The sequence below is a fragment of the Pieris napi genome, chromosome 21 (assembly GCF_905475465.1).
Source record: "Pieris napi chromosome 21, ilPieNapi1.2, whole genome shotgun sequence".
Lineage (NCBI taxonomy): Eukaryota > Metazoa > Arthropoda > Insecta > Lepidoptera > Pieridae > Pieris > Pieris napi.
Genome location: NC_062254.1, coordinates 2,026,637 through 2,053,883, shown reverse-complemented (window position 1 = coordinate 2,053,883; position 27,247 = coordinate 2,026,637). Strand labels below are relative to the sequence as shown.

The window sequence follows — 27,247 nt, the reverse complement described above, 5'->3', positions numbered from 1 at the left end:
TTTACATTTATACAACAGATAAGAAACAATAACAATGGAACATATGAAATTACACACAAATCCATGTTATTTAAAGATCGTAAAACATTAAATTAAAAAATTATATTAATCCGTGTAGTAAAATTTCGTGTATAATGTTTTCTAAAATGAATGCGAACTTGAAGCTAGAAAACACGCTTAAAATTACCCAATCTTCAGGTAAAAATTACCAAGCCGTAAATACAAAGCTTCAGGGAAGAAACATCACTTTCAATTTTAACATTCACGAACGGAATTATAAAAGTCCAAAACGTACGAAAAATTATTCGAGTCGCGTCCCTTCAAGTCGATAGTGGGGTGAGTGGTAGAGCGATATCTTTTATTTCTTTCACACCTTAGACGATGACACTTCCGAGAATCGTCTGAGCTTTCGAGAGGGCACGTAGCGAAATGCCCCACACATTGTACCGTTATTTTACAACCGAAAACCACTGCTTTTTAATTTTTATGAATCGATAGTTGTTAAGTAATATAGCAACTCGTTTTGTATGGTTTTATCTCATTGCTTCCGTCCTTTATCGTACCAAGATCGCGTGTGAACGGGCAAGAATGATTGAATGACTACGCCACGGTAGTGATGGTTTGTCATTGATTCAATTGATTCGTCGAAACTTTAAAATGAATGAAATATTGTACGTACAATCGGCATTAACATTAAAAATAGAAATATCGGTTTGTACGAGCTAACCACCCACCCCCTTCAAATGTCGACGAACGGGGGTTGCGCCGCGCGACGTTGCCAAAACGGAAAGTGAAATTTCGTCACACTCTCCCTCTCATTCACGCACACAGCCAAACTGTGTATACACTGTACGATTTCCCTGTGTGCCTGTAATTCGGCAGACGGATAGCGCTGGTGTGCGTTTGTTTTGATGAATACGCGCGTGTGTGTGCGCCTTGAATTCGTAAGTGCGTTGCAGTGTACTTATGTTGAAGCTTCCGCGTTCGATCGACTTGAGTCCCGACTGCGTAGGAACAATTAAAGTTATCGGAGTGAACAGAAATGGTGGATTCTTTTCTTAGTTAACGAGAATTCTCGCTTCTAATGAGTCTCTGTCTTAATCTACTGGGAGTTTGCTACGAATTATTAGACGGACTATCTTTATTCCACAGGCGACAATTAACTTATCTTATGGGTTACGATTTTAATTAAGGAAACCGTAATATGGAAATTTCTTTTTAAATTTCAGAGATTCTAATAAAAAGCTTGCCGTTTAATTTAAGTTATATTTACATACAAATGTTAGAAACGTGGGTTGTGAAAATAACTACGCTATTAACCGAAACCGAAAACACTATATAACACTACTTAGTAGATAATTTATGACAAATTCATTTAATTATATATAATTTGAATATCTAGTAGACTATAAATACAAGTAGTCCACTATGTTAAATATTAAAAAAATAATCGTATTCTAATCTTTTTTTATTCTACGTGAACTGAAGAAGAAAAACCTTTCTTTTTATATTACAGTTTCTAAACAATAATTCACACAACGATAGTGAAATAAAGCTGTTAACCTTCGTCCTGATTGCGTTTGAGAGCACAGCGCGAGGCGCGAAAATCCGATAACTTTGACCCCCGCCCGCCCCAAGCCGCCCGCCTTTAATGGCATAAAAAATCAATTTCCCGCCCAAATTACGTCGACTCGACAAATTGTGAACGCGTCTAGTTTATAATCGAATACTCTCGCTTAATATATTGATGTTTAAGAAGTTTGAACATCCAATGCTTTTTTAAAACTTTGATAGTTGTTCAGATTTAGTTAAATAACTAAATAAACAATTTTTCTTATTCTTGAACAAAATTTTGTGTTTCGTTTTTTTCTTCATTATAGCTGTAAAAGTAATATTCTAAATTTAAAGAGAAATACAAATATTGTTCAATATCAAGATTCTTCTTCAACTGGTCTACAGTTGCTTCAAGACCGAAACTATTCCATTTGACAATCAATAAAACCTCCATGGAGAATTTACAACTCCACTTCGAATGACATCATCAATTATCTGTATATAGCACGTATATCCGAATTCGTAGCGTACACTGCGTTTGTCCGGGTGACCTTGGTGCGAGGGTGAAAGTCCCTCCCCCCTCCCCCCGCACCTGTCTTCCGTGTCTATTTCAGCCAACATAGGCATTGTTTCGCTGGCTACCTGTAATTATAAGAAGCCTTTTAAGAATACTGTGTATATAAAATACAGGTTCGTAAAATTGATATTAAAAAAAAATCTGATATTAAACGATGAACTACTACGACGAATTCTACGTTTAGTAAACGCATATAAAACGTATAAAAAGAAAGAGGTATGATACAGTTGAGTAATTATTCTAATTACTAATTTACATTTGACAACAGTCCTCAAAGTGCCGAACTGTGTTCATTATATTTAAATTATTAAAAACAAAATTAGGCAAAAATCAATCTAATAACAATCGTACTACTGGATTGTTCTTAAAGTGAATAATATTAAATAAGTAATAAGATTCGAAAATGTGCTACCCAGGAACGTGAACATATTTGAAGCAACATCTATTTTATAAATAGGGAACTTTTAAAAACTATTTCATATAAATTATTACCCCTAAAAGGCTATATTAATTTACAAATTAAAGTCAAAGTCTAGCCGTGCAAAGCCTGAACCTGAGCCTAGTCTATAAATATAAAACTAATTAAAAGTTTAAAAGAACAATTCGTTATTCTTAGTCGCGCATTATAGACGGTACGTGAGTGCGCTACCGAAGTTCATTAAAACTAAAAGCTTCGGCTAGACATCACTTTTATCCTGAGAAAACTTAAGAATTTGTCGATGAAAAGAGAAATAAACCTTATGTAACGAATCTTATTAATAAAATGTTTGTTTCAAATCCGCCTTGACGCCCTATTCTTGAATCCAATCACATTTCCTATACCTAGACTTAAAATTGGCTCAGAAGTTAAAGCAAATTTCGTCAATGTGTGTTAATAGTAGTAGTATAGTGCAGGAAGGCTTCCAAAAAGCTCCAACTCTAAAAAGAAAATGATTGCAAAGATTCGTTATCATCTCATTTACGATTAAACGTTTTGACCTGGATATTTCAAATAGAACCTCTTTCCAATTAAAAAGAGCACGATGCCAATTGTCAACGTGTTCGAAATTCGAATCTGACACCTGCAGCCATGACCTTGAGCGCAGATAAGCATTAATCTCGATAACGTACGGTTACAGACGTGCGCCAGACGGATCCCCTCGTAGGGACCACTGTGTCCGGAAATTCATAAGCCCGAGGGACGGGAAGCCGACTTCGTAATGTCTAAGGAGGCTGTTTGTCAACGACCTCTTTTATGATAATTTTATAAGAATCACCTGTGTCGTTCCTGAAATAGGGCAACTTTTTGGCAGAATTATTCATTGTTGCTACATACTAAACCCTATAATTATATAACCCTTTGTCATATAATTTGTTAGATAACTTTACAACTTTGGTTTTAGTGATTAGACATTTTAAGAGATTGTTGTACGACTGCTATGAAGAACTTAAAATATCATATTTAAAATAGTGTGAAAAATAATTTGCGTTTATATGTGTTAAAACTTGCCGCAGTCTGACAGCTTTCGAAATACGGAGGGAATAAAAAAATTATTGGATTTGCGTTCCCTAATTGTCATTATTTCTTATAAAATCTGATAAAAGCCATGAGGCTGATTGCAGATGGATTTAAAAGGAAAAAAAAATGTGTTAAAAAAGCTTTACTAATTACTTTAAATTAAATTAAATTTTAGACTTGAAATTTGAATTAGAAAAAGTCTTAATTCACTTAAAAAAATTTTAGAACATAAACTATGAAAATGATAGTGAATTTTAAAAATGTTACTTGTACAATTTCCTCATCGTGAAAAACAACGGAAGATCCTGCAAAGCCTAACAAGCTATAAACCTCAATGGGACCGTAAAAATAAACACCCAAACATTGCGGTTCTGACCTTAGGGTTCGGTATTATGGCTTGGATCTTATGGGTCGGGCTAGACACTTCGGAGACGGACCGCCTACACAATTGATTTGCCTTATGAGATTGAACTTCCGCAATTTTACAGTACGACAGTGCAATTTACGTTTGGTTGAAACATAAGCATATAAATTTTAAATTACTCGTAAGCGGGGACAATTATGTCATGTATTTGCAGAATTCATATGTTTTTATTTTTTATCAATATAATTTAACATTTGCATACAACATAAACATTAAACATACATTACAGTACCTACCTATGACAGTGCATTTTTTTTGTTTGGTAGAAACATAAGCTAGCATATAAATTTTAAATTACTCGTAAGCGGGGACAATTATGTCATGTATTTGCAGAATTCATAGGTTTTGATTTTTAATTAATATAATTTAACATTTGCATACAACATGAACATTAAACATACATTACAGTACCTATAACAGTGCTTTTTTTTTGTTTGGTAGAAACATAAGCTAGCATATAAATTTTAAATTACTCGTAAGCGGTGACAATTATGTCATTTATTTGCAGAATTCATATGTTTTTATTTTTTATCAAAATAATTTAACATTTGCATACAACATAAACTTTAAACATACATTACAGTACCTATAACAGTGCATTTTTTTTATGTTTGGTAGAAACATAAGCTAGCATATAAATTTTAAATTACTCGCAGGGATAATTATGTTGTGTATTTGCAGAATTCATATGTTTTTATTTTTTATCAATAATTTAATAATTGCATATAACATTTATTTCCTATTTTTACAGAATTGAATACTAATACAATAGAAATGTATAAATATAAAAATTAAACTAAACAAGTAAAAACTTAAAACCTAAACCTTTTTATAACTAATTATAAATAATGTAATAAAGGTACACTGCTACAGGGACCAAACTTTATAAATTTGTTTTGATTTTCTTGTTAATTATTTTTATTATTACTTTGCAGGTTATGAAAATTGTAAATACTGTATATTTGATTTTTTTTATGGCTCTGGCACGGTTTGTGCATTAGCCAGCGTCAAGTAGGTATGAGATTTTTATCATTCGTGCTTTTTGGCTAAGAAATTCGATGATGTCCTCCATGTACAGTTTAGGCACTCGCCCGGTACCGCACAACCCTCCCAAAGGCCGAGAACAAATTTAAATTAAATTAAAACTTGCCCTCGAACCGGGAATCGAACCCGGTACCCCTCACCTAGATATATTTGATTATACATATAAAATAAAAGTACATTAAAAATAATGCAATTCTTGTGAATTCAGCCAGCGTATATATCTCTAATATAAACATACATAGCACGTAAACCTGCTAACACTACTATTAATGAGTGTCTACGCTGAGATCTCTTACAGTAGTTTAATGAAACACAAAAACTTTTGTTAAAATTATCACGCGTAAAATGTAAATCACAGGTGTACTTGAGTAAAGTGCGCGACACTTTTCATTTGCAATCGGAGTGCAAGTACACACTCCACTAGTCTACGAATTTTTGGCGTTTTAATGGTGTTTTAAGAGTTTCTTTTGTCTATTATACCGTGATATAAACGTTTTTGTTTTGGAGACACTATTTAGCCAATATAAATACAACAAGTGTATAGTAGTATGCGTAGCGTAGTATTGCTATACGTTTAAAACATTTTATATATTAAGTCATTGTGTCTTTGTTATGGAGAAGAATTTATACATTATCCGAGTTTATATCTAAACCCCATAAATACCGTAGATATGTATGATACAAGAACTATTACATATATTTCAACGAGTTGTAGAAATACTTATATGTATCACTGTATATATAACAAATCTTAACTCAACACACTCACACATTCACACATACTTAATGTGTATAAGACTTGAAGTATTAGTTGTAATACTAAACCTACTGGTTTTCAAAAAAACTGTTTTAACATGTACCACTGACTAATTGTTATCTAGTTACCCACAACACAGGGACTCGCTAGTGTGGTACCTAGCGGTAGATGAATTTTATCAGAACTTATTTGTCATTAATAAAGTTTATATTATTTTGTCTATTATTAACTTTCGAAGACTTTTAAAGTATGCAGACATGCATCCCATAACGAAACTTAATCATTTTTATTTATACATTAACATTTTCTGCTTCATGATTATTTGTGTGCATCTGTGCCGTAGTGACTGTTATGATAACATTAAATCAGACACATAGAAGTGAGTTACTTAGGAATTATGTTACTTTAGCTATTTTCATTACAAAACACATCAAAAATTCTCTATCCTGATGTTGATAAATTAATAGATATTACAATTGTTTCTCTTTGTCCCTGTCTGATAAAGATTGTGAGAAGTTGTCTTTTACGGCTTAAAAAGCTCTGTGCTCATAGGCCACCTGTCCCTGATCGCGGATATAAAATCTGGGCACATAGAGTCCACCTTATAATACAATTAGTTAAAAATTCTCGTACCTTACTGATAAGATTTTCAGCGATACACTTACGTTCGCACTTACCCCTAATAAAATCCTCACACGACACCCCTTATCAGTAAGTTCAAGGGCATCACTGACCTTTCCGAGGTCCGTTGGCCGGATATTTTTGTGAACGACTCACTCCCGCCTCTGGGACCAGGGGTTTTCTTACGACTTATTTACTTCGGCTGAAATACATAATATTTTCGGGATCAAGTTCAAATCACGTTTATAGATTTAACTGTTTCATTAATTCTTTAGACAAGTGAAATCGTATTAGGTGATGTAAATAAGTGATTTGTAATAAGTATTACTGAAAACTACTCACAAAATGGTAAATGTAAAAAATCTAATTACTATTTGTACCCGTTAAAAAAAATATTTAACCGTTGTATATAACGTTCATTGTTGTTCATTGTTGTATAACGTTCAACGTTAAATACAGAACTTATATAACCCACGCTAGCAGTGATGACCTAGTGGCTTCAGCGTGCGACTCTCATACCCGAGGTGGTAGGTTTGATCCCCAGCTGTGCACCAATGGAGTTGCTTTCTATGTGCGCACTTAACATTGTCTCGAATGGTGAAGGAAAACATGATGAGCTTGCCGAAACAGGAGGCTGATCTACTTCCCTATTATATTGACAAATGATCATGAAACAGATAAAGAAATCTGAGGGCCAGACCTAAAAAGGTTGTAGCGCAACTGATTTATTCATTTTTTTTAACATAGACATTTTCGAAGGGTTGTAATTCTATCAAAAGTTCCAGCGCGAAAGAAAAAAATATAAATTAATTCTAGTAAAGTTTTTTGTTTTAAGTATCTTCGGTTTTGGAATCTAAGACATGTCAGTTTCCTCACGATGTTTTCCTTCACCGTTCGACCAAATGTTAAATGCGCGCATAGAAAGAAAGTCCATTGGTGCACAGCCGGGGATCAAACCTACGACCTCAGGTATGAGAGTCGCACGCTGAGGCTACTATGCCTACACTGCTCTAATGGCTATGTTACGAACGTATAAATCCGCGGGGCACCGCAAATATATCTACGTAACACAAGCAAATCCTGTCATTGATTTTCAACAAGTTTCTGTCTTTTGTGTGATTAAGGTTATTGAAGTTATACTTCTTTAGAAAATTGATGAGTGAAATTTTACGATGCGCGCGCACCGTGACACAAAATTAACAGAATGAAGTTGCCCACGGAAGATGCTACGGTATTGGACATAATTTAAAAACAACATTCGAATAATAATATAATTTATGTTACACTTATGTAAGAGAATAATAATAAATATTTATTTATTTAATTTTTCAAATGTAAACTGAACTTTATTGACTATTATAACTTTAAATTTATTGACTCCTTTTCCAGTCTTTGATTATTTAATTGTAATTAATTAGTTGCATGCAATCAAAAACTATTTTTAATAATGTCAAAGAAGTATAACTTCTTAAACGCGTACATAAGTACACGAACCCTTTTTTTTATCCTCTCTCTTATTGCCTGTATCATATATAATATAGCAATAAATATTAATTATCGGACGTCAAGGTTGAATACAAAATACCATCCGTATCACCTCGACGTCCGTCGTTCCACAACTGAGCGTTTTTTAAGGCAGAGAAGTATTTCCGAACCAATTCGACTTAGGGTCCTTCGAGAAAAGAGCGTACCAATTCTTAAAAGGCCGGCAAAGCACTTGCAAGCCTTCTGGCAATGTGAGTGTCCATGGGTCCAAAATTAATAAATAATAGATAAATAGTTTTGATCAAAGCGTTTCTCCAAGTTGCAGACAAGGTTACTTCGAAAATAAAACAATTTTGCTAGTAACATGCGTCAGCGTCGCGTCACGTAGTATCCTGCGCAGGCGCGGCGGAAGCACCATAATTTGTCGAATTAAGCGCATTGGTGCACAGATTTACTGTCGAGTGGACGTTTGAAGGATGTCAATGATTTTCGCGGCTCACTCTTGGGAAATATCTAATGAGAGGTTGTTTGAAGAGCTGGTTGGGAAGAAGTTTTTTCTAATATCTAGTTCCATATAGTATTATATATATTATGAACGTTCCATAGGTACAATATTTTCTCCTTTATGACGTAGCAGCGCTCAAGATTTGATCGTGGCTGAATGGGCTATTGTTACAGGCTGTTCTAAATACATACATTCTTAGATAATAATAAGAAATTTGAGTCTCTTTCGAGATGGAAATACAATTGTTGAACTTTAAATCGACAAATTTATTTCGAAAACCTACAGCTTACTAAACATAATATTAAATAATTTTTAATCAAAATGCAAATTAAAAGGTAGACACTAAACAATAATATTACAGAGATAGTAGGGTGTAGGTGTGTAGTGATATTCAACGTTAGTGTTCTAAGAATATCTCTTTTTAAATTAAAAGACATTTACTAAACCTTAAAATATATCATTCGTGAAGTATCTAATAATTTATTTTTAGATCATCCGAATCAATAAAGATAATCCAACAGGGAGTTGAAGAAATAACAAAATTTTTACCATGAAGAATTTTAAAAATAATTTTATCCTAGACCAAGTAGTTATCTTAGTTCAAGAGAAGCTTTAAATTGAAGAAAAACTGTTTTTAACGGATTAAAGTTATGTATTATTATAAATTTACAATTATTTAACATAATTTTAAATTTATCCGACGTTTCGCGTGCTTTACAGCGTGCGTGGTCACGGTGACTAAAGACAAAAGGTGTTGAATGTCAAAAAGTATCACATCTGTAGAGAAAGTTGCATTATCTGTATTTATGGCCCCGGAGTCCTCTATTATTATTAGCTTTAAATTGCTTCATACTAATATTGTCGATATATTTTTGTCAAATGAAACTTAGATAAAACAAGTGCAAGTGTAATGCGACGTCAAACGTTACAGTGATTGCAATGAATTGGTCTTCCGTTAGTATAAAAAGCCATGTCCTCGCCTCGTTAAACAATATCCAATTGCCGTCAATTCAATAGCATTGAATATCTACTTAAAGAAAAACCGAATTTTTTCATAGCCTTCAATCACCTAGCATTAGAATAATTAAACATCTTTGAACTTGATTTATTTAAATGTAAGGATTCTAAGTCGATATCTAAGAACAGCTTTCAATACAAAATAAATTGGATTTGATATACGGAAGTCCCTCTGAACCTTACTTCTTTAATATAAATGCAAATTTATTAAATTATTTTCATAAATTAACGAGTCTTAATCAGCTACAATCAAGTATTTACGCATTTATTTATACAAGTTTACCACATCATACATAATACTTTATCTATGGTATATGTTAAAAAAAGATACAATAAAAATATTTACAAGATAAAATAAAAATACCAGGAAATTTTTGTTAAGCAGAAAAAAATTACCAGCTAAAATAGCGGGATTAGGTACGAGATAGGAACTTAACAATGCTTTTTTTAAATTGATCAGCCCACTACCGAATATATCCAGCTCCGGTTAAGAACTGTTTAATCCGTTATAATCGGGAAGACTTCGAAAAAGAGGTGCCTGATCAAGTAGATAATTTAATGCTTTATAAAAGAAAACGGCAGTTTCCTACACAATTTTACTTACGAATTTTCCAATGTATAGGCGACTTGCACCTTTGTGATTTGAACCTAAGACCAAACAGAATTATGACTGCTTCTTAGACCTAAATAAGATATAGGTAAGCTTTCTAAGCACTGTTTTTATTTACCAATAAATTAAGGTATTTATGGACCAAGATGTATTTATTACAAATTTTTTAGAATTTGATATCTTTAGACCATACCTTTAGATAAAACGACTACCAAGGGAGTTCCGGCCTATAAATTCTTGGACTTTTCAACTTTATTTGAGTTAATTGTATAAGAGTAGATTTACCACAATACCACTGACTTTTCTTTCATGTGTTTTAAGATCTAGATAATATTGTCACTTCAACACCTTTCCTTTAAGGTTTCAGATTTCAATCAAACCTAGTGTACAAGCTAAGGGGCACGTACCCATGACTTACGCTTAGACACTTAGACATTTTTAATTAAAATAATTTATCGTTTCTTTCATACCTCTAAATAAATATAATGTTATTTTTATATATAAAACTACAGAAATAATTTGTCGAATTAAGGGCATTGGTGCGCAGATTAACTGTCGAGTAGACATTTGAAGGATGTCAATGATTTTCGCGGATCGCTCTTGGGGAATATCTAATGAGTTGAGAGATTGTTTGAAAAGCTCGATGGGAGGACGTTTTTCTAATATATAGAAATTTCAGTTTCAGTATCAGAGAGCGTAGAAAAAGTCTTCGTCACAGACTGTTCAATATCCTTGTGACATAATAAGAAATTTGAGTATCTTTTCGATAAGGTGGAAATACAAAATAAATACAATTGTTGTATAGAATTATTATTAACAATGAGCCTTCAACATTTTCATTTAAATATCTTAAGTATATTTGTCTATACCTCGGAAAACATATAATTAACGCTTATATATTTTCGGTATTCTATATAGTCAATTGTTTATGTACAAATATCGACTTATGTTCTCTTCTAAATTATAAATCCAGCCACTTATATAGTTCCATATTATAATAATGTGTCCGCTTTTATAATACAAGATGGTGGATAATTCGTTCGAACACGCCATAATATTACCCTGCTATTGATCCGATGCATTCAACGAATTCTTATCTTTCTGAGCTTTCTAGACGCCATTACGAGCTTTAATAAGTTACTTAATAAGATAAATAAAAATAATACGTATATTCGTTTTTAGTACGATCCAAAAACTACACAATAAAAGTCTAACTTTTATTATTACGCCTCATTTGTCTATCATAAATTTTTGAATGATAAGTTTTAGTCATTCTATATTGTCTGTATTTCAAACGTCGTTCTTAAAAACCAACAAATGCTAGGACAACAAAACCTGTTGTATCAACAGATATATTTTCCAAATGAATCCAATTGCATTGTAACGAGGCGTTTTCTGGGCGATTTGCGCCCCTCGCTAACATCTAACTAAATAATACCTGAGTTCCATGACCTTGGAGGGTGCTGAGACGCCACAAATTACAATAATCACGTCTTCCAATCAATAAACGATAGACTCGCATTTTGCCGAAATTGCGAACTGTGAGATTTCAATCTAACATGGAAATCGTAAAACCAATATTATGTGATGAAGATTGTATATCGATAAAATGTGACTTACACATCTTTGATGTATAATGTACGTCCTATTTAATGGATCCATATTTGTATTTATCACGATGTTATTTCCTTATATTGTCGTAAAAATATAGCAATAATATGACAATTTAAGTTGTTGTTGGGCTCACAGGAACTTTAATACACCGCCATCTCCCGGCGAGTAGATGAATCAAAGCGCCGCAAATAACGGCTCGCAAAATGGCACACCTTATAACAAAACAAAACAAATTCCAATTAACCTCGTTATTTTTACAGTACAGATTAACATTCGAGATTATCTTGCGGCTTTATTATCATCAACGATACGTATCACCTGCCGCCTAACCGATTTTAAATAACTGCCGTTTCCATCCATCATGACACGACAATTCAGCGAATTTCTTAACTGCCGGTGAATAATTATTTGAATTGAGCCATAAAAATTCTGCGTATAATACGCAAAAAACGTTCGTTTTAAAGCATTAATTATATTAGTACTTACCTGATCTCGAATATTGCATTTATAACTTGAAGCATTTTCATTCAAAAGGCTCGTTAGAGTATATTTCATTTATTAAATACTAGACACTTGAACTCAAGACTGTAACTTGTAATAATAAATTCATTAAGACAAGGTTCACAATTTTGATATCATTTTTCTGATGCATAATTTAGCAATCAATGTTGCGTGTAAGACCTGCCCCAATACGAGCTCACGCATCATCTTACTACGTCTACCCACGCTTATGATGACACGTGTTCATAACATTACAATCCCTGATAACTGATTGAATCATACGGAATGTATAAAGGACGTTGACTATAAAATAAAACGAAATAGCTATAACTGAATAATAGTTGCTTGATCAACATACAGTTTTATTATTTCTAGGTTTTATCTATTGTAATTAAAAGATAACCGGTTAGCTAACAGCTGGTACGTCTAACCGTCACACAATGTTTATTCATGAAATCATATTATCAAAGATGGACGAAAAGTTATTCTGTCAGGTTTATAAGGATAATTACGAAACCTCGATTTGAATGAGAATAGATAACGTATGAAAGAGACTAACGTACGTGAGAGAAAAGGATGGTAAGAGAACAAATGTCGTGAGCGCAGCGCGTCTAACAGAAAAACACGAGTAACGAACGCCAGGTGCTACACGATGCCATGTGCGCAGTAACAAAAACTATATTTATTTATAACGAGTCTCTGAGTCTTCAATTTATGTGCTTTTACAAATTTTTGATTAAAAAAACTAAATTTTGAAATCAAATTTAACATATTATATCTTATGATTTTTTTCAATACTTAAGCCGCTGATATTTTCTCGTAAATCAGAATAATTATTATAAGATTTACGTATAATAATTATTATATATTCATATAAACCGTGATGGATAAAATATAAAGTTGTGAAAAAGTATTTTCTATAGCAGCGCCATCTAGGAAATACAGACAGCATTATGCTACCACCGTTGTACGCCACCTAGGGTCTAATAGTTGAACATTTTACCACGTCGCTGAAACATTGCGTAACTGTTTCACTAGAATTTTTTACAGATGGCTCTGAAATACAATTATACAAAATTTGCTCCAACGATTGCACACGTGAATGTTGAACATGATTTCATTTACTAATACACTAATCTGTCGTCACCTAACCCAAATCCATTGCATGTTGTCTATTAATTTTCCCTTTTTGTGTTAACGTTCTCCTTTGTTTTACTTTATTTTGCTTTATGTTAAGTATGTGGTGTGTCTGTGTTGTTGTAGCTTATTTTGGCGCCGGATGGGACCCTGCAGACAGTGAAAAGCGAGTCTCGACGCGGCCGCGGCAGAGGGCGCTCATCTACAACACCTGTGAGTACTTTAACTCCTTTTCTTTTCTTTTTGCCCCTTTGAGTTAACATTTAACTTCATCATCATAACATTTCTTTGACTAATGGACATGAAAATTTAACAACTGAATTACGGCTATCTACAATTTTTATAACCAATTTTACACAACAACGATTTTAAAACATAATTTATAGCACATTTTGTATTACCATTGAGTTAATCGTTTTAGGAAATATTAACTCATTGATTAACCTTTACGTTTAAAAATTATTTACCTATGGTAAATTCTAATTAGAAATTATATTTATATCGCAATGTTTAATTATTTTCGCGTAACTTAAAACAGTTTTACATAGACTTGTGACTAAATGTGATAAAACTTTGTAGGACATTATATACTACGTCCATATTATAGTACCACTGACAAAGCTAAATACTCAATATTATTATTTATAATTTTTCATCCTTTATAAATAGAGATCTATCGATATAATAGCGGAGTTTTTATTTAATGAGTTAAATTTCCAAATAGAAATGTACTTTGTCCCATAACTTAACGGAAATTACATTAATATTACGTACGTATACGTCCAAACGTACGTTTTGTTCGAACATTTGTAATACAACAGCTGGTTGACTGGTATCCGGGTCAGCTGACAAATCATGGAGGTCGCATCTATTAGCGAACGATATAAATCAAACAAAAAGCGGGTCACTCTCACTGTCGTTCGCCCAATATGGGAATAAACTCACCTATTTCGTTATTTTTACTATGACTTTTTCAATTGTAACTCGTACATTGCGGATTTCAATTGATACATACATGTGTTTAAATTGATTTTCGTAACAATGCTGTAATGTATTTTTGTTTAATCTGAATATAGATTTTGTGGCTTAGTGGTTACGCATAGCGTCGATTTGCGCAGAAATATTTACGAGTAGTTAAAGAAGGCTGATCACCTCCTCTCAATTACTTTACTTGAATCTAGCACATGGATACAGAAGTAAGGGTAAGATTCAGCAACGAAGGTAGCGCTGGCTCTGTCTGAAACTGTATTGGACGGCATTCCCGTTATGGCTTTCTGAATCTCACTCGAAGAACAAGTGTACATATTTTTCACTATCAAAATTGTCCCTTCTTGCTTGGTAACGAAAGTACTCATTAGAGGTTTAGTTTTTATGAACTTTATCGAACAATTACTCCAAAAATTCCAAAATCATGGGTCTAAACTCTAAAGCATGCGGGTTCGCCTTCACCGTTCGATCAAATGTTAAATACGCTCATAGAAAATCGATTGGTGCACAGCCGAGGATCGAACCTACGACCTGAAGGATGAAAATCGCACGTTTAAGTCACTAGGCCAACACTGCTCAATTTCAAAATGAAAATTCGTCGTATCAAATTGTACATATATTTTTCAAATGTTACTATATATGTACAGATAACATTTAAATATATAAAATAGTTCTTTACTTTTGTCGAGTATGTTTCAATGCATTTGATATGCAGAACAAAAGTTAATAGAGAATATACATAGCAAAAGCTATTCTTAATATAAATCAGTAAATTTTTAAACATACAATACTATCTTATGTATGTAAGGGAGCGTTCAAGTATTACGTAACGTATTTTTTTCCTTTTGTAAAACGTTACGATGCGGGGCGGGGATTAAATTACGCGTTATTGATAATATTTTTTTCGACTTACACCACATAATAGTAACTAAAGAGTCACTAGGTGGTCACGAAACGTTTTACTATACTTGGGTACAGTACTGTTCTTGGGTACTGAATAACGGCGAGTTACATGGGGGGGGAGGTCAATAATCTCCAAAAATTGCGTTACGTAAATACTTGAACGCTCTCTAAGGGAAAAATATTTCTATAATAAATCACACACGAGTATCGTTCATTGACTTATTACTTTCAAGTAGAGAAGTCTCAACTTGGAACTTATAATTTTATAGTTATGTACGATGCAGGAACACATCCCGTCTATGCGGAAGTTAAAAATACCGCCACAGTATACAATATAGTGTTACAAATACCCGATAATGCATGATCGTAACAAGGACGTGGTTGAAGAATGGTGTGCTGTTCCTTCAAAGGAGAACCCTGGCCTATTGCTGTTTTTTCTTCCCTTTTTTATGGAAATGATTGTTATTAGCCTTAAAGCCCTATCCCAGCACGAATTGCTGTGTCAGTCTATACTTTAGATTTAAATATACTGGGTGGCGCAAAAGTACTGGCACTAAAGAAAATTTGTTTATTTTTTTATATGACATTTCCTGTCATTCTGTTGTTGAAAATTGTGTAGTGAACAAATGTAAAATACACTGAAAATAAACATGCACCGTTTTACTCCCCAAGAACGTGGAATAATCGTGTCAATGTTCTTACGGAATAATTCATCAGTGATAAAAACACAACGTGAATTTCGTCGAATATATACTTTCGTTACTACAATTCTAAAGACTGTATTCCAAAGAACACAAGTCGGAGCTAACAAGCGAAGTAGAGGTCTGTCGCATACAAGTTTTGCGAAGACTTTCATTTGTCTGGAAAAACTAACTGAACAAATAATTCGGTTCAAAGTTTGAAGGTGCTTTAATAAAACCGCAGGAAGCTTTTTGATCAAAAATTTTAAATTGCAAGACGCGTGAAAAGAATTTTTTAAAGTAAATTATTAATTACTTTACTAGTTATTAAATTATTAAGTTGTTTAAATGACTTTCTGGCCAGTGGATTTTTCTATGTGAGAAAAAGGTTGCAGATATTTTGAATGAGGAAAAAGAGAAAATTGTTTGAAGTATCTCATATTATTATTTATTTTAATTAAGGGGTGTCCACTCCAAGAAGAAATATTTTTTATATAAAACTTTTTGTTTTTAATTTTTTATGATACATACAAAAATACATACAACCCCTATTTTTTATTTCTATATTAAAATCTATTGACTTGAACTCTGAGGTTTATATATATAAGGAAAAATTCACTGAATAACCTAAAAAAATTTCATTCCGGAAAACCGAACAGTCTCTGGGGTAGCATAGCAAAATATTCCATGTTGGTACTAAAAAGGTAGGCTAAGTAAAATCACATTATGGAGAAACGAAGTCCGCGGGGGCAGCTAGTTTTAGTATAAGATTGTGTATCGACGGCCACCGAACCAAATATATTATAAAGAGATAAAAATAGTTAGTTGAAATTTTCCTTTAAGACTTTGATTCAAATGCACAAATAATTCCCGACCAAAATACGTATTCCATATTTCGTACTGCATTAATTAGTTTCATAAACTAATACCAATTCTAATCCGAGATTTCAATTCGGAAATAAATTGAAATCTAACATAATGAAGACGGCATTGCTTGCAGACTTAGGTACTAATTTCGCAGCCATCTTGCGGTTGCTATGGCAACGAGACTGCGCCACCCTACCCACCCTTGCACTTGCAGAGCTAGACATAGTACCTATGACTAGATGTATGTATATCTCAAATGTATGCACGCCTGATTAGCCAATTCCCAATTTCGGCGTCGTAGTTAATTTTTGGTAACATATGCAAACTTTGGGCTCTTAATTAGTATTCGGGTTGTACGTATTTATGTGATACGTTTAATGGATTCTTATAAAAACGGTGAGTGGATGATTATAGAGTTTTAATTAAAATTGCGCTTATACAAAATTTTATAGTTTTTGATAGCATATGTAAAGTTTTAATTAAACGCGAGAATAAAACAAAACCATACATTATCCAGTTTAATATTTACACGTTAATTACGATTTCGTCAGCCCGGACTCCCAAAAAAAACCAATAGTTAGCTAGGTATTTATTACATTTAAACTTATAATTAAATTACAAAATGACATCCGTTATCGATGCTAGATATAATCGGAGTGGCAAACATATTTTATTTAATTAAAATGTTAAATCGCGGTAAACACTGTGTCAGCAGAGTAATTCCTTGAAGCCGGCACGTTGACCATACACGTGCCGCGATGTCAGCGATCTTCTTTAGGGTACCGTATGTAATTCCTCCACCCTCAGAACAGCAACTATTTGAGCACTTTGAGGGAAAATGTTGCTGGTACTCCAGGTTTTTCAGAATCAGGAACAGCATATATAGGGTTGCTTCTTGGTTCTTCTTCTGGTGTAGTAGGGTTCTTTCGCAGATATCGTCGAAGAATATAGGCAAGGAAAATTATAACTATACCAGATACAAGTGCATAGAGGGGCAACGTTGTATGGTACAGTGAAGAATCAAAGTGGGCAAGACGTATGGGATTCTGTAGCATAATTCTGTTTTCCAGATGATGTAAGTTATCGAGATTTAAAGAATTTAGAGTTATATGTGGAATCTCGTTATTTTGAACTTCAGTGAAATTACTTCGTATCTCGGTGATCTTCAGCGGCTGTCCCTTGACTTCATCTTCGCTATTGGTTATCTTAAAGGTATCTGTTCGTAATGAACATTCATGGGGAATTGTTGCTAAGTAGCTGCCAGATAAGGATACATATTCCTGCCGTTCACATTGAAGTTCGACATTCGTAGTCTTTGGGAAGACAATAGTATAGTGTCTATCATCCAGTTGTTCCATAGCTTGTCTTGTGATGGAGACTTCAGTGGGGATACATGATTTATCTAAAGATTGATGAATGATAATACTCTGGATACAATCTGCGTGTTCTTGAGGCTGGTAATAATTTGTGCTTTTCTCACAGAGAAGGTATTCGCCGACTTTCGGGCATTCGGTTTGCAAATACATGAAATATTTCCCATTGGTTGCTATGAAAGGATGTATAGGTATAAAGGTCTGTTGGAATTTATTAGGAACAATGGCAAGCCTAAATAAGTCGTAACTATCTTTAGATATTACAGGAATTTTAAAAATTATAACAATTCTCTTACCTATGAAATAACTACCTGGTTTTATAAGATTATAATATTCTCTCAAATCAATATCTAAGATTTCATTATTACTATATATTTCTCTTAATCTACCTATCATGTATTCTAAGTTATCTATGCTTATCATACTATGATGCGTGCTCTCTGCACGTATAAATCCTAAAATATTCTCTATCCTGATTAGCTCTAAATATAAATCATCTGTATTTTCAGTAATAATAGCTAAAAATTAAGTCAAGTTTTAACTCTGCTGCCTTCGTCATTGTCATTTTCAGTATTAGTCGGTACCTGTAACAATTTTGATGACTTTGGTACACGTTTCAAGCGAGATTTAGCAACAGGTCCCTTTTTCTTTGAAGTGTAAATGTGTATGGGTAGATCTGCAAGAACTGTGTCGTGAGTGTATCGTGGTGCTAACTTTTGTCTACTTGCTAAGGGGTTCTTAATAAAAACCTGCTGATCGGGTACATATTCAGTTTCTGGCTCACGATTTTTATTTCTATTAGTCATTAAATTCGTACGGTCAATATTTGTAGCTTCGCTAATCATTTCATATACTGTCTTCATTTGGTCTCTATGAGTTATAATATATTGTTGCATAAGGTGTTCAGCTAAATTAAGATCTAAAGGGTCTCTAGGATCAAAATGACCTCTAATGATATCGTGTGGTCTACATTTGGTGAAACTATGTACTGAACTGTTATAAGCTAGGATTGCATAAGGTATTTGATTTATCGTGGGTTCATCTTTATTTTTCAGGCAAAGGATACAAAGATGTTCTAGTAAGGAAGAATGGAATCTTTCAATAATTCCGTTGTCATTAGGCGAATGAGCTAGTGTTCTATGATGATTAATTTTATGAAGTCTAACAAATTCTGCGAAAAGTTGATTAGTGAACTCAGTCCCGTTATCTGTCACAATAGTCAAAGGTAGTCCATGATGAGTACTGAAATGTAATAGACCTTGAATTATACTTATAGCTGTACCATCTCGTAAGTGATATGCTTGGCCGTATTTTGAAAAAGAATCTACAAAGGTAAGATATTTTTCAGCTTGCGCTGTGAATAGGTCCATATGAACTATCTCAAAAGGCTTTGTTGCAGGTGGTACTATGTTAAACTGTGGTCTAATTGGATTTCTATCATATTTAGTTTGTCCGCAAATTGTACATTCATTTATGTATTTAGTAATTTCTTCCCTCATTTTAGGCCAGTAATAACGACGTGATAAGGCTAAATAACATTCATTGATACCTCTATGGTTAGTTTTACCTTCATGATAGTGTTTAATTATTTCTTGCTGCCGTAAATACTCTTTAACATCTTCTAACTCGGTTTTTACTAAAACCAGATGCATAGAGTTACATTTAAAGTTATTTTGTAAGATTGGGATTATCGAATACATACCTAATGGTGGAGTTATTTTAATAGCAGTCTTTATTTTAGGATTGACAAATTCTTTTATTGCATTTATGACGTCTTGTTCTAATGAAGACTCTGAGACTTGTATATGCGTACGCGTATGGGTATCAAAAGGTTTAGTAACATTTGGTCTTCTTTTGATGTCACCTACTATAGTCAAACAAACCTGTCTATGGAATTTGTTAAGTGGTTCATCTGTGATAGGTATTTCAAGGATAGGATTTTCAGCGGATGTGTGTGCTGTTACAGTGGTAGATCCAGGTGGTTCTGGTCTTACTGACACATCTATACCACATTCTTTAAGGAGTGATTCTATTTCCTCGTTATTAATTTGTACACGGGATAAAGCGTCAGCGTTGGTATTATATTTTCCTTTTTTGTAAATCACTGTATAGTCAAACTCACTCAATTTAAGTCGCCATCGCGTCAGTCTCGAGTTCGGTTCCTTCAAATTCATAATCCACTGGAGTGGTTTATGGTCTGTAATAATTTTGAATTTCCTACCAAACAAATAGGGTCTAAAATACTTAGTTGCCCAAACTATTGCCAAAAGTTCTTTTTCGATAGTACTGTAATTCAATTCACTGTCACTCAATGTTCTAGAAGCATAACAGATCGGTTTGTCAGAGCCTACTGTGCCTTGTGAAAGTACTGCCCCTAAAGCTACGTTGGAGGCGTCTGTTGTCAGAATGAACTCTTTGTTAAAGTCGGGATATTGTAAAATAGGATCGTTAGTAAGTAAGGTTTTGCATTTCTCAAAGCATTTGATATAGTCAGAGTCTAAAGTTATTTTGTTAGTCTTTTTAAGACATTTAGTCATCGGTTTCGTTAGTCGTGCAAAGTCAGGTATGAACTTCCTATAATAACCTAATAGTCCTAAAAATTGTTTAATTTCCTTTGTTGTTTTAGGTAAAGGATAATTTTCTATGGCTCTAATTTTATCGGGGTTCGGTTTAATACCTTCATTACTAATTATATGACCAAGGTAAGCGGTTTCAAGTTTTAAAAATTCAGATTTGTCCATCTGGATCTTAAAATTGGACTCTCTCAGTCTGTTAAATACTTTTTCTAAATTAATTATATGCTCCTGCAAAGATGTGCTAAAAACTATGATGTCATCAAGGTACACTAAACATATCTCATTTTGTAAACCCTTAAGGATGTTATCCATTACACGCTGAAATGTCGAAGGTGAATTTTTGAGTCCCATTGGCATGCGTAGAAATTCAAAATGACCGTGTTCTACGTTAAATGCTGTCTTCGGTATGTCTTCAGGATTCATCTCGACTTGGTAAAAGCCAGATGCAAGGTCAAGAGTCGTAAAATACTGACACCTACCTAATTTGTCTAAAACGTCAGTGATGTTTGGAATAGGGTATTTATCGTCAATAGTCTTGTCGTTTAACTTCCTAAAGTCCACTACAAGTCGCCATTTTTGTCTACCAGATGCATCAGCTTTCTTTGGGACTACCCAAATGGGTGAGCTCCAAGCAGAGTCAGAAGGTCGTATTATACCTTGTTCGAGCATTTTACTTATCTGTTCCCTAACTTCCTGACGATGTACAAAAGGATATCTGTAACTTTTGGTATAGACTGGGTTTTCATCATGAGTTCTAATATTATGTTTGATTTTATTAGTGAAGGTTAATGGTTCACCTTCAATGTAAAATATGTCAGCGTAGCGCTTACATAGGGTTTCTAAATTAACTCGTTCCTCACTATTTAAATGGTCAGTTCTAAGTCTATCTAAAACTTGGTTTACCCTGTCTGAGTCTAGTTCAGTATAAGAACTTTCAAAGTTAAATAAGTCAAGTTGTAAAGGTCTGTCTATTGGAAATACAATGTCTTCGTCTGTCATATTCTCAACTTCTACTATACCAGTCCAATCAGTCACATTAGTAATGCATTCGTGAATAATGCAATTACTTATTATTTGTTCTGGTATAAACACGTCACCATCGTCATGATGTATCGGTATACCAACTAAACGAGATGATTTCGCTGGTATTATTTGTTCTGTGTATTTTTTACATTTATAACGCAATAGAGGGATTTTTGCATTGTCAGTGATTAGTATATCGTCTTTAAAATCGATTCTACAGTTTTCTAATAAATCTAATCCTATCAAACCATCAAAATAATTATGAAATTTATAGATAAATAATTTTATATTTTTAGTATCATTAAATTCAGGAAAACTAGGAATTGATATTGAGTGTTCATGAACGCTTGTTAATCTAGAATTAGTAACTTCAAAAGGATCGTACATTTTCGGAATATTACTGAAATATTTATCTACTGCTTCAGGGCTTATGAATGATTGGTTTGCTCCTGTATCAATAAGAAGTTTTAAAGGTGGATTGTTAATTTTGATATAAGGTAATTCTTTTTTTGATTGTATATTTAATTCTATTCTGGTGGGGATTTTCGATGGCTCTGTTGAAAATCCTGACGTTTTCTACCTTTGGAATGTCTCGGTTCAATGTCTTTACTAGTACTAGGCATGTTATTATTATAGCGAGTATCCTCTATTGGTGGTAAATCTTGTTGTTCATAGTACTGATAATTATCTGAGTCACAATAAGAGTATTGTCCATAATAGTCATTATAGTCATAGTCAGTATTACAATAATTATAGTCAACATAATCATTGTCGTATTCATAATCATTATAATCGTTAAATTCATTAAAATTAACTTCTCTAAACTTAAAGTAATTAGATGGAGGAGGATTGCCGAATTTTTGCCAATCATGACCGGGAATTCTAGGTGGTAAAGGTTTTGTCACAAAATGACTCACTCCACTCATAGGCTTAGGGCCAGAATTAATCTGTGGAGGGTTCCTGTTAGGTATTCTAAAACCACTATTATTATTAGGCAATGGTGCTCGGAACATTTGCTGAGTACGCGTTGGTTGCATAGGCATGCGCTGATGACTATTAAATTGGGGATTAAAATTAGGTTTATGCCAACTAGGTCCGGGTAAAAATTTAGGAGGATTAAAGTTATTGTTCATAGGAGGAAATTTAGGCTGTGTAAATTGTTGGTGTGAGTTGTGTGGTGTTAATGGTAATAATGGTTTCTTCAGATCTGTTGCTAAATTATTTCGCTGCTGCAAGTACATAACATTAAGTTCATCCTGGACAAATTCCAAAGCCTTCTCAATAGTTTCAGGTCTCATACACCTTATTCGGGACCCGAGAGGATCTTTTAAACCTCTTACAAACGCTTGTAAAGTTAATTTCCGATACAAAATTCTCTTAGCTTCTATAGTTGTCTCTAATGTCTCGTGCAACGATACATAAGACATTATAGTGCTAAAAAGGTTTTGGCATTTGTCATAGAATTCTTGTGGAGTCTCATTACACTGTGTCGCTAATGCTAAGTCATTGTAAAGGGCGGTCTCGTCCCTTTGGTCAGAAAAATTATTAATTAAAGTATTTCTAATTCCTATCCAATTTTCAGGAATACCATTTGAATTTATTGTACGAGCTGCGGAACCAGTAATTTTATTTAAAATGCCATTTATAACACATAAATTCGATAATTCATATCCTAACTCGTCCTTCACGCATTGAATTACGATCTGATCACATATTCTAATAAATCTAGGGAGAATATGTGGGTTACCGTCAAATTCAGGAACTGGGCGGAGAGCCTTATATACTGTATCAGGATCCATTTTATATTTTAAATAACTAAAACTTAAATTCAACCTACTGTCTAAACTTTGAGGGCAATTCGAGCTCTCAGGAAAATTATTTAAAACTACTGGAGGGCAATTCGAGCCTTCACTTAATTGACGATTCGAGTCTATACCTAATTGACGATTCAAGTCTACTAAGCTATCCCTACGAATTTTATGCCTGGAGGACACAGGACTATTTTTCATAGGACGGAAAATTGTGACGAGGAGAAAGCAACACTGATGGAAAAATAATTCAATGTACTCACATAACTCGTCGACTTCCCTGGTTTTCTTTGCGTTGTACTGAAGTTTGAGTACGCCCCGGCTGCTTCCAAATGTTCTTTGATATTTCGGTGAACGCTTAAGAGCGACAGCTAGAACGACCGCGCGCGGTGTCGAATCTAGACCCCGGAAATCTTCTTTATAACGATCGTAGTAGCCCCGAAAGTATCCTACCGACTGCGCCAATTACGATTTCGTCAGCCCGGACTCCCAAAAAAAACCAATAGTTAGCTAGGTATTTATTACATTTAAACTTATAATTAAATTACAAAATGACATCCGTTATCGATGCTAGATATAATCGGAGTGGCAAACATATTTTATTTAATTAAAATGTTAAATCGCGGTAAACACTGTGTCAGCAGAGTAATTCCTTGAAGCCGGCACGTTGACCATACACGTGCCGCGATGTCAGCGATCTTCTTTAGGGTACCGTATGTAATTCGTTAAACTAATAATTATATTCAAAGAATAGGGTTTTGTTATTGAAATTATCGCATAAATTGTAGACAGTGTCCTACTACCTATTAACATGTTTTTTAAGATATGGTCTTTATACTGTTATTAGAAATTGCATTACAATAAAGGTACCTAACAATACAGCGAGGAAATGCTAATTTTAAATTTGTTTTAATTTTCTATTTATTAATTTTGAATTATTATTATTACTATGTAGGTTAAAGATTGTAAATACTGTATATTCATTGTTATGTTTAGGATTTAATAAACAAAGTATTTAAAGATATATATCCCTGTAGATATTAAAATAAAGTATGTATGTTTTACACGTATACTTCAAAAATATGTTATCAATAATCTAGTAAATGTTCTGGATCTCATTAAAATTCCTTTTAACCTATTACATTGCTGTTCAATCATTTATAATTAAATAACTGAAAATCTTCACGTTGTTTCCATAGTCCACCCCCAAACGCTGTCTAAGAATTATAAACTCGAATTTGCTCAGCGTTGTAATTGCAAATTTCGAATCACGCATGCGTCGAACACCGATCAATACGACACATCTTTAATGTTCTTTTTTAATAATTTGCGCGCCAAAACATTAAAAGTGAACGTTTTAAATGTCAATTGTCATATTTTGGATTTCAGTGGGTGGTGGGCGGTACCGAAAGTTAATTCTATTGTCTTATGCATTTTCAATGTCCCTTTGAAAATTCAATAACGTCCAAGTTGGAAATAGTGATGTTGGCAAATTTGTTTGAGGTTTATGAAGTATGGTGATTACTCAAAATGTAGTTTAGACATATTGTTACACATGTGTTTTTGTTAGTTCTTTTCGTTTGTGGTGCTTTAATGAAAACATTGTTAGGTTAGTATTACACCTGAAAAAGAACATATTCTTGTTTGATTGTATTTTTATATGAATTTTGAACTAAATACGAACTAAGTTCTTCTACTTTTGTATAATTACGTATTAATTAATTTTATTCATAAAGATGACTCTTTATTTAAGGCAATAATGGCCAAATAGTTTTTGTTTATACTTTATGTAAGACATGAATTATGTATAAAGACTGGAGGTGTATAGTTGGGTTTAAAGTCACCCCTAGTACCTTTCAGACAAACCGGAAGTCTGGGTTTGTAATTGTTTCATTTTAAACGGACATTAAAATGCAATAAAATTTTGAATAAAAATGCATTAAACCCACAATTGTATAGGGTATCAAAATCACGCAGTTACACAAATATTATGAACGTATTTTTTAAGCAACTTTTCAGACAGTTTCAATGTAGTCATTAAATATTTTATTCGTTCGCGCTCGCTTCAAATTGCTCTTTTGATTACCGAGAAACAAACGGAACACCCTTAAATTGATTCCGTAAATATATAATAAACTTATAAATTATGTAACGCGAATTTCAAACGAAGTGAAGGCTTTTTGTGAACACGTTAGAGAATTAGATGGTTTTAATGGAATTATAATTAATTTTAACCTTTTAAATTACACTCGTATTACATCTACCTTTAAGGCACTGTTGCCAAGCACCCCCGCTACATATAACCAGCTGGCAGTTGAGATTTTTCCAAACTAATACTACATAGAGTCCATCAGGAATAAAGCGTACCAAATTTTAAAAGGGCGGCACTTGCGGGGCACTTTGGAATTGAGAGTGTCCATGGGCGGCGGTATCGCATAACATCAGGTGAGCTTCCTGCCCCTGTTACATAAATAATACGATAAATGTTCATGTCACGATACATAATAATATTAATAGGAACTAAAAGTATTCTACCAAAATAAAACAAATATTATATATCAAATGTATGTAAAAATGTAATCAGCTATAATTATATTGTTAATTTGACTAAGACCTTCGGTTAATCCCTGGCCAATTCACAAACAAAATTAATAACGCGGAAATATTATATATACCTCACCGAGATAGCCAGTCGACAAAAAAAAAAATAGTTTATATAACTGATTTTATCTTGATTGCATTGAATTACAATATTCATTTATTTTTCTTAAAAACAATTGAATCGAAATCTCGAGAGGTTTTTAAATTAGGTATAGTTTTAGTAAGCTTTTGAAACTCGTAACTTAGCCGGGTAACTTTAGTTGTTAAAAAAATTATTTTTTAAAATTTTTAACAATTGTTTTAGTCGACTTATAGAATTTATTGCAATAAACTTTCCATAGAGCAATTGAAATAGACGCAACAATAGTATCCAATTTTTACGTTTAGTAAAACAAACGTTTCTTTATTTTATTTCGTCTGTGCAAAACAAAGGCTGTGTTGGGGATGACACCCCGCAATCCCGAAGGATACAGAGATTTGTGGCATTCCGGGAAGCAACAAGTGAATGGAAGTGACTTTTCAACTCGACACTAATAAGATACTCGTGACAGGAGTGATACCATAGAGTGTAGACGTGACAAGTGTCACAAAACGTTTAAAGATACCGGCAACGCACTCGCGAGACCTCTGGCATTGAGGGTGTCCGTGTACATTAACATCAAATGAGCCTCCTGCTTGTTTGCCCCCTGTAATAAAAACTATTTAGATATGAGCGTTTTGGCTCCATATTGTAGCATTATCTTCTGATCGTCATTTGTTATTGTCAAGTCTTTCCGACGTTGTGATTTTAATTTAGTGATATTCTCTTTTAATATTAATTCTAGGTTCATGGTCAATAAACACACTATGTATTTAAGGTTTTTCATACAAGGTACTTGAACTAGGAGTGAAATTGTAAAGACAAATGAACGTTTAAATGTTACTGTTGGTTTTGTTCTGTGGCAGCTCTGAGAGCGACGATTAGAGTTGTCTAACGGGATTAGGGTCGCCTCGGGATGTTTTTGTCGTGATTCTCAATATTGATATTTGTTCTTTGAAGTTTAATAGAATATTACGCAGATTAGGGAAGACTTTTTTCAGTCAGA

At 33.5% G+C, this 27,247-nt stretch overlaps 1 protein-coding gene across 12 annotated transcripts in view; it reads left to right on the top strand.

Moving 5' to 3' along the window:
• LOC125060502 (DNA N6-methyl adenine demethylase) overlaps window positions 1-27,247 on the top strand; it is a 114,710-nt gene that overhangs the window by 37,141 nt on the left and 50,322 nt on the right. For 8 of the 12 annotated variants that reach the window (XM_047665452.1, XM_047665449.1, XM_047665453.1 and 5 more), the window contains exon 4: window positions 13,471-13,557. The exons of the other annotated variants lie outside the window; for them this stretch is intronic. In XM_047665452.1, the coding sequence (XP_047521408.1) occupies window positions 13,471-13,557 (87 nt within the window). The remainder of the gene's footprint in view (window positions 1-13,470; window positions 13,558-27,247) is intronic. 12 annotated transcript variants of the gene reach the window in all.